Here is a 17,083-nt window from a genome sequence, read left to right on the forward strand (position 1 = left end):
AAATAAGGCCCTGTCTTATATATTGGTTTTTGCCACACAAAAAAAGGCACCAGGTCTTATTTTCGGGGAGGGGATGCCTCCCACTGACTCACCTCACTTGCATGCATCGCCCCCCGGTCTCCTTTTCGCTGTCAGAGGCCTTCAGGAACTTCTTCTGCAGTCGGCAAGGCTTTCCCGAAGGCCTCTGCAGCTGATATCAGAGGTCCGGATCGATCCGGAGCTCTGTTATCGGCTGCAGAGGCCTTCGGAAAAGCCTTGCCAGCTGCAGAAGAAATGAGCCGGCAAGGCAAGTGTCAGGGTGCACGAGGCCTAGCTGCAACTCTCCGAAGGTCAGTAGTTGGGCAGCTCCATCACCCCCATCCTCACCCTAGCTTTAATTTGCACCCTGGAATGGGCGGGGACTTAATTAGGGCTTATTTTGAGGGGTAGGGCTTATATTGGGTGCACATGTAAAAATCAAGTTAGGACTTATTTTCAGGGCAGGTTGTATTTTCAGGGAAACATGGTATAACTCTATGAGCCTCCAGTTGACTAAAACGAACAGCTCAGTTCACCAGAAATAATCCAGAGGGTATCCAATGGAAGCATTGCTATCATTTTTCAGTCATTCAATTTGGAAAAAATTAAATATTGGAAATACTTTTCTTCAAGTATTGCAGACAAAGTATAAGGTGAAATATTCTTTGACTGGATCATCGTCATCACCTTTTAACTACCCCATAATCCCTTGCGGGATGGAGTCTGGGAAACTGAATGGAGCTGGGTGTTGACTGGCCGGATGCCCTTCTTGTCACCAATGAGGAGTTTTGTTCAGCAGATAGAAGACTCATTGTGCCCAGAGAGAGAAATATCTGCCTCTACCTAGGATCGAACTCACAGCCTCCTGATCGTGAGACGAGAGCTCCACCTCTAGGCCACCGCACCACTCCATTCTTTGACTGGATGACAGATTATAATTTACTGGGGGGAAAAAATTCCTTTCCGCCTTTATGGCACAAAGGCAGCACTGAGATCTAGAGTTAATAGATTTTCCCCTTTCGTCCTGCACTTAATACTGCATGCATTAAAGAAAAAGATTCCCTTTTTTGATTTGCACTATATCCAGGTATTGCAGCTTGGCTAAAATACAACAGCAAGCAGCAGTGAAAAGGCGATACGCGACAGCGTTTGGCGAGGTTACCAGGCAAGAGCAGCATATTCAATTCTTTGCGAAACCGTTAACTGTTAAATTGTTAATTGGGCGAATAGGGTTATTATCAGCATCTGTTGAAAGTCTGCGAGCAATGCAGCCCTGGGACTTTGGAAGGTTACGAAGAGCCAGTGGCGAAGAGGAAGATCTGAAGAAGAGGCATCACTTTCAGAGTTGAAAGATCAGCAAGGACAGCCTGGAAAGAAAAGGGGGAAATTATATTATTTCCTGAAAAAAGGGAAGATCGGCGAGTTAACGTCTTCATTCATCAATGCACACGGTCCTTTTATGCTTTGACTTTTGACTGAAAAGCGTCCGTGGAGATTCTCAGCCATCCAGGTCATGGTTGCCTCAAAGGTGCCCCTCAAAAGGCAACTGGACTTTGCTTTTCCTTGAAGATGTTTCGCTTCTCATCCAAGACGCTTCTTCAGTTCTGACTGAATGATGGGAGGACGGAAGGTTTTATATTCCTGGTTTTATAGTCTGGTCGTTAACACTCTTTCTGAGAGTCATTGAGGCCACTTGGAAGTTTATCTGTGCCTTCAGGGTCATCTGAGTAACGACACCCGTTGTTCTGCCCCAGCTAAGGACCCCAAAGAACGCAGCACAAACAAAATCCGTTCAATCCTTAGTTTACTAAATAAGCCAGTTTTTTACAACAACGGCTGTTAATTAACTGCATTAACAGCCGCCAAGAATACTGAAAGCTTACTGTGGTTGGCAGAATGCCCAGAAGCAATTTGCAGGAAGCTGATAAGATAAGCAAGACAAGACACGAAGGTATGTGAACGAAGTTGTTCCCTGCAAATTGCTTCAGTCGGCGTTCCTCCTTAAATAGGCTAAGGGAGTGGCCAATTAGCCCCAAGCCTTACTCTCGAGGAGACCTCCTCCTGAGGAGCCACTCCTGCCTTTTGGCAGCTCTGCGTGCCCGTGCATCGAGAAGAGGCTCCTCCTCTTCTTCCTCATCACCCATGGAAACTTCTGGAGGTTCTGAAGGCCCTGGCTGAATCCCCGCCTCTGGCACCACATCTTCTCCAGCCTCCTCATTGTCCGACTCAAGTGCCAGCTGCCCAGGCTGCTGGCACATCACCACACCAGCCTCCTCGCTGTCCGAATCAACCACCAACTGCACAGGCTGCGTACGGGCCACAACACCCGTTTCACTATTCAGGTGGCCCTGAGGGTACAGATAAACCTCCAAGTGACCTCAATGACTCTCAGAGGACCAGATGACTGCAAGGAATATAAATCCTTCCATCCTCCACCATTCAGTCAGAACTGAAGAAGCTTCTTGGATGAGAAGCAAAACGTCTTCAAGTCCAATTGACTTGACTTCTGAAAAGCCTTTCAACTTTGATCGAGGTTAAACTTCCAAGTTCACTGAAAAAGAGATTGAACACAGGCTGTGAGCAAGTAAACAGGGTTGTTGTTTTTTGTTTTTGTTTTTTAATTTTGGGATTTAGACCTCGTTCTAATATGCGTGGCCTCGCTGATGCTGAAGGGAGTTTAAAATTTCACTTTGTAATCTAAAAATAATTGTGTGTTAAGAATCCTTATCCGGCTTGGATTAAATTACAAGTTTTATAAGTCTGTGGTTTTAATTGGGCTTCAACTCATGCCCTTTCGTTTTCAAAATAGCATTTTTATTACTTTTTGTTTTAAAAAAAATCTTACTTGAAAATAACACTTTATCCCGTGGCTTGACGCTACCAATTTAAGAGAATGCTTTGTTTGTTTTCTTTTTATTAAATTTATATACCGCCCTACTCCCGAAGGACTCAGGGCGGTGAACAGGCACAAAATAAAATACATAGATACAAAAGTTAGAAAGATAATTAAAACCAGATTAAATAATTTAGCTCGAGACAATTAAAAATCCCAATAATTTAAAACAGATTAAAATTTCAATTTAAAAGAATTTTAAAAACAGGGGAGAAAATTAGGCCAGGCCGGCTTGCTGGAATAGGAGGGTCTTAAGAGCACGGCGGAAAGTGCGCAGATCCGGGATCCTCCGTATCTCTGGGGGGAGCTCGTTCCAGATAGTGGGTGCCCCCACAGAGAAGGCCCTCCCCCTGGGGGCCGCCAGTCGATATTGTTTGGCTGACAGCACCCGGAGGAGCCCCTCTCTATGAGAGCGTACCGGCCGGTGGGAGGCTGTTTGTGGTAGTATGCTGCATGAAGAATGCTGCATGAAGTATTACTGGTTCCGACAGGGAGGCTGTGCATCGAGTGGTGAGGACAGCAAAAAAAGATTATTGGAAGTTCACTTCCTTCTACCCAGGACATGGCGTATAAGTGATTCTTGACCAGAGTCTGCAGGAGTGTCTAGGACGGTGATGGCAAAACTTTTTGGCACCGAGTGCCCAAACCGGAACGCGCATGCACTTGCGTGCGCCAGAAACCCAAAGACCAGCTGGCCGGCGCATGTATGCCTGTTTTTTGGGCATTTTTCGGGCCCTTTTCAGGGACATTTTCAGTCCAGTTTTGGCCCAAAAACAGCCAAAAAACAGGCTGGAAAAAGATGTGTTTTTTGGCCAGTTTTCGGGCCGTTTTCTGGCGCTCCAGCACCCAAGAAGATCAGCCAGAAACCAGAACAGCAGCTGGCGACAGTGTGTGTGCCCACAGAGAGGGCTCTGTGTGCCACCTCTGTCACGTGTGCTATAGGTTCGCCATCATGGGTCTAGGACAGTGATGGCTAATCTTTTTGCCATCGTGTGCCGGGGGGGGAGAGGTTTGTGCCCGTGCGTGGCCACACCCATAATTCTATGCGCCCTGCCCATGCGTGCGTGACCCCTCCTCCTCCCTGCTCCTGGCCCGGTAGGCCTGTTTTTCTCTCTCACCTGGATCCAGATCCTCTCTATGCATCTGGGGAGGGCGAAAACAGCCTTCCCCATCTCCTCGGAGGCCCTCCGAAGGCCCAAAATGTCCAAACTTCCGATTGGACAGGAAGTGATGTTTTTTGCTGTCCCCAGCCTCCTGAGACTCCTAGAGAGTCTTTCTTTTGGAGGGGCCAGGCACGACCCCCTCCGAGCTCTGTTTTCACTGACAGAGGGTTGCAGGAGGCCATCATGGCTGAAAACGGGGCACAGGGGGCCGTGTACGGCTCCCCCAAGCTCCATTTTCGCTAGCAGAGGCACCGCGGGCCAGTCCTTTGCTGTTTCCAGGATGGCCCCACAGGCCAGATCTAAGCACCCCGAGGGCCGAATCCAGCCTGCGGGCCTTGAGTTGACACCCCTGCACTATACCCACTCTAACATTTCTGTTCTCTTCTATCGTTATTTGGATTGTTTTCAATGAATTTATTTTGGTTTACAGTATTCTTACGTAAACAGTTATGAATTCTTTCAGGGTTAATGTTCCAATGCAAAACTAATTTCCTAGTGCCAGTTTTAAAGAGATAAATGCTATTTTATTATTTCATTCATTTGGTTTCTATCATGGTTTTTTTTCCCCTACCAAGAGGCTACTCAAAGTAAATAATGGAAAAATAATAGAACAGCTGTTGAAACTAAATGCTGCTTACTGCATTGTTCCCAGCTGTTTTCGTTATGCTTTGGTTATGGATTTCTCAAACTGACCAGTCCCTGTTACAAACGGGTAATTTTTCGGAGTTCCGTTTACTCAAGCAGAGTTTCTGAATAGTTATGTAAAAAGATGAAAGCGAAGGCTGGAGGGAAAGGGGAAAGAAAATCCACGTTAAGGATGGATGTGGAAGAAATATAAAATAAATGTAACTTATAATAAAGTCACAATTCCAAGCATAACTTAGCTGGGAAGAAAACTCCACTGAATCCTCGAATGCTTTATATGGAAAGCGATAGGCATTTTCAGAAACAAGTCAGAACAAAATATTACTGAAAACAAAAACAGCTGCAGTAAGCTTATTTGTGGCACTCTCTTTTAGCCACGTTTGACTATTCTTTGCAGGGTTCTGCAGATGTTATTAAAGGAGACTGCAATCAGATGAAAAATCCGAGCAGAAACACGCACACGCATTGAAGGTTTACAACCCAAATCATTATTATTTTTTTCTTTCCAACAGTCGAAAAGAGTTTTTATGAATTGCAATCTGCATTTTCACAACATCTCCTGAACTTCTTCCAGGGTTAATAAAAAAAAAAAAAAAATTCAGCAGAGAACCTGACACCGCCAAGCTATGTGCCCGTGATGCTCAAATTACTCTGGCTGGCAAGACGTCAAACATTATTTCCATATTTCTACAACTGAAACTGATCCTTACTTCAGCTGCGGCTAGTGATGTCACCTCCATCAGATTCCCCGCTCGGAAAGCAAACACAGCAGCTGCCAGGACTGGGGGTAAGAAGGGGGAAGAAAAAAAAAAAAAAGAATGTGCAGCATTTAGACTGGCGGCCATACTAATTAGTTGTTAACGATACTTTTGGTCTAGTTATTCTTGAGCTCCGTTCAATAGTCTTCTGGCTTGGGAAGGGATTGCCGATTTGTGAGAGCCGAACCAAAGCGATGGGAAGGTATCGAAAGAGAGTTTCAACATCCACCAGGTACGTATAACCTGAGTTTTCTCTAAAGCACATTACAGCATTTGGCTGACAAGTTCTACCCACGCCTTTGCCTATTTGTTTATTGGGTAAGTAACTCTCCCGTGGATTGCCTTGATGCCTGTTATCCCATTACTCCTATTTTGAGGGAAAAGAGAACGGGGGTGGGGTGTGAAGTGGGGGGGGGGGGAGATAGCAGCTGCAGTCCCACTCTTCCATATAAAAAAGAACTTGCAAGGATTGATTGGCTCGCAATTCATGTTAGGTATGATTTACCCGAAGTAACATCCACAGGGCTGAGAAGCGAGCGCTTAGCCTTCCTACCGAAGAATAGGAGAACGAAAAATAAATAGGAATAAATTCCCGAATGGATTGGGTGCTAACCGGTATCTCTCTCTAAACTAATACTAAAACAAATAAAACGGCAAAAGCAATAACACTCATCTCAATTGTTGGAAGGAAGGAAGGAAGGAAGGAAGGAAGGAAGGAAGGAAGGAAGGAAGGAAGGAAGGAAGGAAAAAGGTGGAGGCAAGGAGGGAGGAAGGAAGGAAGGGAGAGGGAGGGAGGGAGGCAGAAAGGCAGGAAGGAAGGAAGAGGGAGGAAGGGAGGGAGGGAGGGAGGAAGGAGAACAGAAGGAAAGGGTGGGAGGGAGGAAGAAAGGAAGGAAAAGAAAAAGGGAGGGAGGGAGGGAGGGAGGGAGGAAGGAAGGAAGGAAGGAAGGAAAGACAAATCAGTGGTTCATTAATGCTAATTTGGTATGAAGCTGTGCAATAACTTTATCTTTTGGCAAAAGCAGCTGAGATAGTAGAAGTACATTAATCAACAAACGGCTCATTTTGACTCTACCGAAATTACAGAGTTCCTGCAAACTAAGCCATCATGGTTTTAATTGCAGAAAGTCTGCTTAATCACAATGATAGACTCCCGGATTCAACTAAGCAGCAATTTCCAGATTTCGGCAGGGGCTGAAGAAAATCCGCCCGCTCAATCAAGCAATTTCTCGCGTGAGCAAGCTCTTTGCCTTTTTTTGTTCCTGATGGAAATAGCCAGGGCAAAATGTCTCAAAAACTTCTTTTTCTTTCTATTTGATTTCACTCCCCCCCCCCGCACCCCCTCCCAAACCCCCCCCCCCAGAGTTTTGCCCCTGCCTACCAAGGGGACCAATATGGATTTTTTTTTTCCCCCAGGAAGCACACTTTTTATTCATTCTGTACCCAACGCAGGCCTCGAGAAACTTTTTGGTTTTGTTTTGTTTAGAAAAATTTGGAATTTCCTTCTACGGACTGTTAAGTAAGAACTCCCATCCCCTAAACACATTACCAGCCAGGATTTCCAGAGTGTTGTATCCCAAAATTCTGTCCCACAAAAACAGCAGCTGATCGGTAGCCAAGTATCCAGAGAACGCTCGGACCATCCATTTAAATGATATTCTTAGCCTGCAAAAGAGTGAAAAACACACCGTTTTATTTATTTATTTTTTTTACTCTTCTTAGACCCACTGCTTCCGTAGCTTTGCTCTTCGGCTTGCGTGCTTTTATATAGATTTCTCCACCCTACGTTGAAACTTTTAATTCTCTCCCAGTTGTTATAAAAAGCTGTTTCTTCCAACGCTAGAGTTAACTTGATGTATTTGAGTCCCAGCTGGCTAATTCAAGATGTACTTCCTCCCAGCTTCTTAAAACTGACTGGATTATATCAGTGGTGAAAATCCTATTATTTTTTTTACTACCGGTTCTGTGGTCGTGGCTTGGTAGGCATGGCAGGGGAAGGATACTGCAAAATCTCCATTCCTACCCCACTCCAGGGAAAGGATACTACAAAATCCCCATTCCCTCCCCACTCCAGAGGAAGGATACTACAAAATCCCCATTCCCTCCTCACTCCTGGGGGAAGGATGCTACAAAATCCCCATTCCCTCCCCACTCCTGGGGGAAGGACATTGCAAAATCTCCATTCCCACCCCACTCCAGGGGAAGGATACTGCAAAATCTCCATTCCCTCCTCACTCCTGGGGGAAGGATACTACAAAATCTCCATTCCCTCCCCACTCCTGGGGGAAGGACATTGCAAAATCTCCATTCCCACCCCACTCCAGGGGAAGGATACTACAAAATCCCCATTCCCTCCTCACTCCTGGGGGAATGATACTGCAAAATCTCCATTCCCACCCCACTCCAGGGGAAGGATACTACAAAATCCCCATTCCCTCCCCACTCCTGGGGGATGGACATTGCAAAATCTCCATTCCCTCCCCACTCCAGGGGAAGGATACTACAAAATCCCCATTCCCTCCCCACTCCTGGGGGAAGGACATTGCAAAATCTCCATTCCCACCCCACTCCAGGGGAAGGATACTACAAAATCCCCATTCCCTCCCTACTCCTGGGGGTAGGACATGGGGGAGCATGGCCAGCTTGCCATCATTTGTGTCGGGGGCAGCTGCGGTGGCCAAATGCTAAAGCAGGACTTCCCTCAGACCGTCCCTCCCTCAGACAGTGATCTGCAGGGGAAAAATGGAGATTTTTCCAGGAACCTTGGTAGTACAGTGGTCTAAAGCACCCTGTTATTAAGACCAGCTGCCTGCAATTACTGCAAGTTCGAATCTCGCCAGGCTCAAGGTTGACTCAGCCTTCCATCCTTTCTAAGGTAGGTAAATTGAGGACTCAGTTGTGGGGGCAATAAGCTGACTTTGTATAAATATACAAAAGGATGAAGGCTATTGCTTAGCGCATTGTAAGCTGCCCTGAGTCTCCGGAGAAGGGCGGCATATAAATCAAAATTAAAAAAAAAAAAAAATTAGAAGTCTTCTGCAAAATAATTTTTGTATTGTTTTCCGTAACATTTTGGAATATAATGTTACAGAGATGACATATTAAGATATCAATAAATGGTCGTTTCCAAAATATCTCGGTCTCTGTTAATAGTAATGAATTTCCCAGCATGCCCCTTCCTTCCTTCTTCCTTCCTTCCTTCCTTCCTTCCTTCCTTCCTTCCTTCCTTCCCTTCCTTCTTTTTCCTTCCTTCTTTTTCCTTCCCTCTTCATTCTCCTTTCTTCTTCCTTCCCCTCTTTCCTTATTTTTGTTCTCTTCCTTGTTCTCTTTCCAACTTTCCTTCTTTTCGTCTTTCGTCGTTCCTTTTCTCCTTTCCTGTCCCTTCTTGGATGCTCAAATGCAATGTTTCACTTTTAGTTTGTTTTGCTAGCCCTCTGCCAGTGAAAACAGAACTCGGGGGGGGGTGTGTGCGAATAGAGGCTCCGGGCCCCGATTTCAGCCACGACGGCCTCCTGCAGCCCTCTGTCAACTAAAATAGAACTTGGAGGGGATGCACGTGGCTCTCCCTTCGCTGGCAGAGTGTTGTGGCTCCGTTACCTGAGCCTGTGTCATCGGCAGGAGAGGACTGCGAGAGTGAAGAAGAGGAGTTGGCAAGGCCTCCCTCTCCAGGACCCTCCTCTCTGGCAATGCCTTCGGTGTCCGCCAAAGGGCAAGAGATAGGGCCGGGGCCAAGCACGTCCACACAGCCACAGGTGGACAGTGATGAGGGTAATGAGTCTTGGCTGGATCCACGCCAGCGTCGCAGAGATAAGCGCATGCAACAGAAGAAAAGGCGTGCCTGAGATTAGGCTGAGTCACTGGACCACACCCCACAGGGTATAAAAGGGAGCGTGGTGGCCAGTCAAACCTTGTGACGAACAAAGCTGAAAGCTTCCACGCCATTCTGCATTGCCGGACTTTTGCTATAGGCTTTGCTGGATTATATTTGGATTTAATTTACTCTGTAATTATTGAACATTTTACTTTGATGTACCAGAAGCGGAGAGAAGTTATCTCTTCCCTTCGTAAGTAATAAACTCTTGGCAGGCAGCCACTAGGTTGCTGCCAAGTTCCGTTATCATAAGGAAAAGGATTTTGTCGGCTGGTTTGGTTTTTAACTCTTGGACGTCCGTTGGTGTGTGTGCGTGTGGGACGGGGACAGAACACAGAGGCACCACGGGCTGGCCCTTTGCTGTTTCCAGGCTGGCCTCACAGGCCAGATATAAGCACCCTTTGGGCAGGATCTGGCCCCTGGGCCTTGAGTTCGCCACCCCTGCCCTATAACATTCCACACAAATGGTTGCCCGATTTCGTCTTAAAAACCTTCAGTGTTGGAGCCCTCACAACTTCTGCAGCTAACTCGTTCCACTGATTAATTGTTCTCACTGTCAAGAAATTTCTCCTTAGTTCTAGGTTGGATCTCTCTTTAATGATCTTCCACCCATTGCTTCTTGTATTTAGGTAAGCTTTATTTTATACCTTTGGACAGATGCCTTAAAGCAGAAATCTTCAGCTTTTTCAGAGATAAGTCCTACCTGGCATTCAAAGATACATTTTAAGGGCCTTTTTTTTTAGCAATATACCGTATTTTTCAGAGTATAAAACACACCTTTTTCCCCCCTAAAAGGGAGTGAAAATTTGGGTGCGGCTTATACACCGAATTAGCCCCTCCCACCCACTGGCCCCCACCCTTTGGCCTCTGCCTCCCAGCAATTTACCTCCTTGCAGCAAGCAGCAACAGCCCATTTCAGCTTCAGCACAGCCTAATTAGCACAAGTTGATTGTCCCTGACTTTCAGCTGTTTCAGGTTGCAGGGATTGCCTATTGCTGCGTGGGCCTCTGCTGCTTGCTGCAAGGAGATAAATTGCTGGGAACAGATTTTTTTTTCTTGTGCTAATCAAGCTATGTTGAAAACGAAAATGAAAGTAAAGCAGGCTGTTTGCTGCAATGAGGCAAAATTGCTGGGAGGCAGAGGCAGATTTCTTTTTCTTGTTTTCCTCACCAAAAAAGGTAGGTGCGTCTTATAATCCGGTGCGTTTTGTACTCCGAAAAATACGGTATCCCATATAATACTTTTTTCTTGCAACTTATCCTTAGACAGGGGATTTGGTCTATCAGCTTAAAGATGTTAAAGAAGCAAAAGCTGCATTGTTTTTGAACAAGATCATTGTGCTAACGCATCACCTTCAGAAGTTTAGACATTTTGTGTTGAATGGGTCCAGTATTGGGACCAGTAAAATCATCGCTTGGAAAAAGAGGGTATTCTTGACAGAGACTACAATCAAAGGTTATGATTTTCAAGTTCCAGAAAGGTGCAAAATGTAAACTTTTGGGGTGTTTAGCTAAATGTTTTAAAACGGAAATGATACCATTGCGTGGCATGGCGTGGAGAAAATTGGCCAATGTGTCTTACAGAACTAGAATTCAGGTCTTCTCCTGAATTTTTAAAGATGAAAAGAAGGAAAAGAAGTCGAGTCAAGTCTATGTGCCTCAAATTAATATATTTACATTTCACTTTAAAGGGCAATACTTACGGCTGCGCTCCAATTTCTCGAAGATGATAGAACAGCTGTGGGAGATGGCTTTGAAGGAGATTCTCAAACAGCAGACATAGTGATACAATCCCCTTTTAAATAAGGAAGGAAAAAAAGGAAAAAAAACCCCAGACATCTTCAAAGTACATCTCTTACGCTGGTTTTAAAACACTAGAAATATGCAATATACATTAAGAGCTTGTTACATTTTTAAAGCATCAATAAGCAAAGACTGTATTTGCATGTTGTAAGAAATCATTTGCAAGCCTGCGACAATAGCAATTTTGCTGAAGTGCTTAAAATTGTTCTAGCAGGACTTGCTTTGGGTACAGCTACAGTAGAACTCAACAAAAGAGCCTTGGTGGCGCAGCAGACTAAAGTGCTGTTAAGTAGCACCAGCTGCCTGCAATTAATGCAAGTTCAAGTCTCACCAGGCTCAAGGTTGACTCAGCCTTCCATCCTTCCGAGGTAGGTAAAATGAGGACCCGGTTTGTGGGGGCAATAAGCTGACTTTGTATAAAAAAGAACACCGCTTAGGAGGGGGCCAAAAGCCCTATTAAGCAGGTATATACAAAAGTATGAAGGCTGTTGCTTAACACATTGTAAGCCGCCCTGAGTCTCCGAAGAAGGGCGGCATATAAATCGAACAAATAAATAAATAAATAAATAAACAAACAAACAAACAAACAAACAAACAACTTTCGTTCAGTGACTGTCTGAAGTTACCAGAGCACTGAAAAAAGGTGACTTCTGAACCATTTTTCACACTTAATGACCAATGCAGCATCCCAAAATTCGGAAGCTGGATTTTTCTTAACAGGCACAGGATTCATTTAACAACAGCAATGATCTCACTTAACAGTGGTGGCAATAAAAGGTTGTAAAATAGGGGGGAATGTCAGGGATCCAAGTAACACCCCCAACGAAAGAAAACTCCGAGGCTTGAGATTCCTCAAAGTTCCACTTTATTAGAGATGTCATATTGGCACATCTGGGAAAACCCGAATCTGAAAGCTTCCAAGTTTTCCCCACCCAAAGGAAAGTCCAAGTCCCTGCCCAGCACCCACGTGTCCATCACATGCATCATCCCAACTGGAGATGCCTTCCAGTTCCCGCCCTCCAGGTGCAGGGCAAGATGTCCTTGACTCTCTGAGAAAGGAATGTTATTTTGCCTACATATCACCCTTGCTCCATACAATCCCCCCTCCCACTTTCCCACAGCACTAAATGTGGCAGGCCTGAAGATCCAACGAAAAAGATGGCTTCCAGGCCTGACAGGAAAACTCACTTAACAACCATCTCACTTAATGGAAATTTAAATTTCGGGTTTAACTGTAGTCGTTAAGTCGAGGATTACCCATATTTCTTTATGTTGGACGGCAAAACTAAAACTCCAGGCTACCTTGGATTTTTTTTTCCTGCATTCCTTCCCAAGCCACTTGATAGGCAAGAGGCAAGGGCAGCTAGAAGAAGAAAGCAGTCCAAAGGAGAATTAAAATGAAGATTCTCCATGAGGTAACTTTGGGTGGGTTAACAACTTCAATTGGCCTATGGATGGACCACGGATGGCCAAGGACATTTCCATCAAGCAAGTTCTATTTTTATTTTTATTTTAATTATGGGGTGTTTGTTATTCAGGGCATTGCAGTTATGCAATGCAAGCCAACTTACCGAAGAGTGAGAAGAAATGGAGTGAAGTCTGAAGAAGTAACGCACATATATTTCACGAAATATCTGATACAGCTTGGAGGGCTCGTTGTACAGAAAGCAAAGAGGAGCAACTGAAGACGTGAAAAACAAACAAACCACGAGTTAGCAAAGGAAAAAATAATAACCTGTCCTGTATAATAATTTTAAAAATTCAGGAAGATGAATTTCAATCGCAATAGCATGTAGACTTATATACAGCTTCAGAGTGCTTTTACAGCCCTCTCTACGCGGTTTACAATACAGAGTCAGCCTATTGCTCCCAACAATCTGGGTCCTCATTTTACCGACCTCGGAAGGATGAAAAACAGAGTCAACCTTGAGCCAGCGAGATTCGAACTGCGAAATTGCTGGCAGTCAGCAGAAATACTGCTGACTGCAGTACTGCATTCTAACCACTGCGCCACTGCGGCTGAGATATGCTGAAATAAACTATAGTTGTGGAATAATAGTCTCTTTTCCCTTAATATTAATATTAATATTAATATTGATTTTAATTTTGTATTGTATTGTGATTTGTATTGAAGTTGTCATTTTGTAAGCCGCCTTGAGTCCCTAGGGAGAAAGGCGGCATATAAATCGCAATAAATAAATAAATAAATAAATAAATAAATAAATAAATAAATAAATATTCATTCAGATACTGGTTACCAACACTTGGAAGAATTAAGCAGCACCACATATAAGCCACTGTGTATTACTGGTTACCAATGTCAAAAGAATTGCCGGAAAGCCATAATTTGGGTGAACGGAGAATACCACATCGGTTGTGTTGATCATACTACTTTCAGAAACAGCTGTGTTGTTTTTGTGTGCCGGCAACTACTAAAAAATTGGCAGGTGCATAAACGCTGCTAAGAATAGCACCTCTATGCAAAATTCAGTCTTTTTTTTTTTTCTCTTCCTTTTTTTTTTTTCCAAGCTCAGAAAAAGTCACCCATCTGAATATATCTTGTTTAGAATCCAATGATTCTTTCATATATAAGGCTACTCCTCTTTTTTTTAATTTTTGCTGTGCTGATGTAAAATATAGTTTCTCAATTTTGGGGCATCCTAAAAGTTTAGCGTTGTTTCTTTATGTGTGTTTCTTGCAGACAAATTATTTCTGGACATCATCTGAACATGCCTCATTGTAGAAAGAACATGGAATTGTCCATAAAACTAACATTAATGAGTTGGTTAAGTAGGTAAACATGCAGTGATGAAATCTAAAATTTGTTACTACCAGTTCTGTGGGCGTGGCTTGGAGGGGGGGTAATGTGACTGGGTGGGCATGGCCAATTTTTTTTAAAAAAACTTTTAAAACCATTTTTTCTATAACCTCTTCGGTGAAAAGGTTGTAAAAAAAACTTTTAAAAGCCTCTGACGATCCCAGCTGAGTTGCCTGATCAGCAGAGGCTTTTTTTCTTTTAAATGCCTCTGACGATCCCAGCTGAGTTGCCTGATCAGCAGAGGCTTTTTTTCTTTTAAAAGCCTCTGACGATCCCAGCTGAGTTGCCTGATCAGCAGAGGCTTTTTTTCTTTTAAACGCCTCTGACGATCCCAGCTGAGTTGCCTGATCGGCAGAGGCTTTTTTTCTTTTAAATGCCTCTGACGATCCCAGCTGAGGTGCCTGATCATCAGAGGCTTTTTTTCTTTTAAATGCCTCTGACGATCCAAGCTGAGTTGCAAGCCTCTGCTGATCAGGCAACTTAGCTTGGATCGTCAGAGGCATTTAAAAGAAAAAAAGCCTCTGATGATCGCGCAGCTCAGCTGGGCATGGGGGGGGGGCAGGGACTTTTGCTACCGGTTCTCCGAACCACCCGCCTCCATCGCTACCGGATCGGGCGATCCGGTCTGAACCGGGAGTATTTCACCCCTGTAAGCATGTCAGTCAAACCAATGCCCGTCTGGCACAGTACGTGACAAAATTTGGCCATGCTTGGAGAAATAAGAGTCATGTGAATCCAAAAGTAAAGATTTTAAATAAAATTGACCGGAATGACCAGATAATGGCAATGATGGTGCAGTGATCAGAATGCAGTATTTCAGGCTAATTCTGCCAATTGCTAGCAGTTCGATTCCCACTGGCTCAAGATTGACTCCGCCTTCCATCCGAGGTCGTTAAAATGAGGACCCAGATTGTTGGGGGCGAGAGGCGGATTCTGTAAACCGCTTAGAGAGGACTGCGAAGCACTGTTAAGCGGTATATAAGTCCGAACGCTATTGCTAATTTTGCTAAACGTCACTCGTTAGGGGTTAGCAACCCGTAATGAACGTCGGCATAAAATGAACATGCTTAGCAACCATGTAATTCGCCTAACAACGGTGGCGATTTGCTTAACAATTGTGGCAGGAAAGGTCATAACGTCAGACACAACTCGCGTAACAACCGTCTTACTTAGCGGTGGAAACTCTGCTCCCAATTGAGGTCATAAGTTGAGGACTACCCGTTCCTGCCCTGATGCTTAAAAACCAGTGTGACAATGACAAAGGCTGAATTGCTAACCCTTTTCAAAACCTTTCAGTGCATGTGGCCCCGTTTTTGTCAATCACATTAGTGTGAGCCACACAACTTTCTTCAAGGCGTCAAAGGAGACGTGCTCCTACACTGCTTAACAAGTATTTCCAATTAACCCCATAGGTGTGTGTCTACAGCCAACTCATTGGCAATCCCTGGAGGAGTACTGTGTGTGTAGGGAGGTCACATGTAGACAATAGGAATTCTCTTTTAAGAGCTGCCACTTTCATGGGACACAGCTGCTTTAAATGGCTTAAAGAAGCTTGGCAATGCTTTGCTGAGCTAATGTGGGATCCAGTGAAGCAAAAGCACTATTAAATATCTCTACATTTGCTTTAAATCAATTACAGTTAGGCCTCTGTTCAGTCTCCCTTCGTGGATAGTTACTCCTGTTAAGTACACACTCAACTCGGCTCGTACAAGATTGTTCCTGAGCCTTAACAATTTTGGACTCATATTCTGAACTCATCAATGGCGACAGGAAAGGCATCCGGCCAGTAAAAACTCTGCTAGCTCCATTCAGTTGCCCAGACTCCACCCCGCAACGGATTACGGCAGGGGGTCTCCAAACCTGGCAATTTTAAGGCTTGTGGACTTCAACTCCCAGAATTTCCAAGCCAAGCGTGCTGGTTGGGGAATTCTGGGCGTTGAAGTCCACAAGTCTTAAAAGTTGCCAAGTTTGGAGACTCCTGGATTAAAGGGTTCATTAAAAGAAGATGATGATTCCAAAACCATCAAGGTACTAAATAAGCATCAACTTTCTATGGAGTTGACCTACCTTCGTGACTTCCCATGCAACTGTCATGCAGAGTTTTTAATTTTAGCGATAGCAATGACAAGCTACTTACCATACATTGAAAAGCCATGGAAAGGAATGACACCTAAAGAGAAAAAAAAAAAAATCAGACATATTCCATTTACTGTCCAAACAGTATGTGTTTTCAGAAATAGGAATTTTTTTAAAAAAAAATCTACGGAGATTCTCAGTCATCCAGCTCATGGTTGTCCCAAAGGTACTTTTTTTCAAGAGACAATTGGACTTTCTGGGTTTTTGGTTTTTTTTGAAGACGTTTCACTTCTCATCCGAGAAGCTTCAGAAGAGCTGAAGGAGCTTCTTGGATGAGAAGCGAAACGTCTTCAAAGAAAAACCAGAAAGTCCAGTTGCCTCTTGAAAAAAGCACTTTTGGGAAACTTGGGAGGGGGGGAATTCCAAATTTTGCGCAAAACACCTCATTCGCAGCATTAAATTCTGTGGCGGTTAAGAGTTAGAATGACAGGCTCAGATGCCATCTGTGGCCCTTTGGCTACACGTGATGGAGATCACGTTGGGGCATTTATTGTGAATGATGTAGGTAGCAATGTATCCAGGGGTGAAATGCTCCCGGCTCTGACCGGATCGCCCGATCCGGTAGTGATGACGGTGGGTGGTTCGGAGAACCGGTAGCAAAAATCCCTGCCCACCCACCCCCATGCCCAGCTGAACCGTGCGATCATCAGAGGCTTTTTTTTTTTACTTTTCAAAACATTTTTTCTTCGGCCGAAAAAATGCTTTTAAAAGTTTTAAAAAAAAAGCCTCTGATGATCGCGTGGCTCAGCTGGGATCTTCAGAGGCTTCTAAAAGCATGTTTTCCTGCAACCTCTCCAATTTTTTTTTTTTTTTTTTTTTTTTGCTTTTAAAAGAAAAAAAAAGCCTCTTGATGATCAGGCAACTCAGCTGGGATCGTCAGAGCCTTTTAAAAGCGTTTTTTCTACAACCTGTTCGGCCGATCGTCCAAAGTTGAGTTGCCTGATCGTCAGAGCCTTCGGTAGAAAAAAATGCTTTTAAA

The 17,083-nt window shown here is 44.3% G+C and overlaps 1 protein-coding gene across 1 annotated transcript in view; it reads right to left on the reverse strand.

Moving 5' to 3' along the window:
* Positions 1-1,252: 1,252 nt before the first annotated feature.
* Positions 1,253-17,083, reverse strand: part of TBC1D19 (TBC1 domain family member 19) — a 68,230-nt gene continuing 52,399 nt past the window's right edge. Inside the window, exons 16-21 of the mRNA XM_070948336.1 lie at positions 16,106-16,138; positions 12,722-12,831; positions 11,051-11,142; positions 7,027-7,142; positions 5,430-5,500; positions 1,253-1,385 (exon numbers count right to left, since the gene is read on the reverse strand). Coding sequence (XP_070804437.1) covers positions 1,308-1,385; positions 5,430-5,500; positions 7,027-7,142; positions 11,051-11,142; positions 12,722-12,831; positions 16,106-16,138 — 500 coding nt within the window. The 3' untranslated portion in view covers positions 1,253-1,307. The remainder of the gene's footprint in view (positions 1,386-5,429; positions 5,501-7,026; positions 7,143-11,050; positions 11,143-12,721; positions 12,832-16,105; positions 16,139-17,083) is intronic.

Source organism: Pituophis catenifer, unplaced genomic scaffold (genome assembly GCF_029215685.1).
Source record: "Pituophis catenifer annectens isolate HBS135680 unplaced genomic scaffold, rPitCat1.0.hap2 SCAF_8, whole genome shotgun sequence".
Taxonomy (NCBI): Eukaryota; Metazoa; Chordata; class Lepidosauria; order Squamata; family Colubridae; genus Pituophis; species Pituophis catenifer.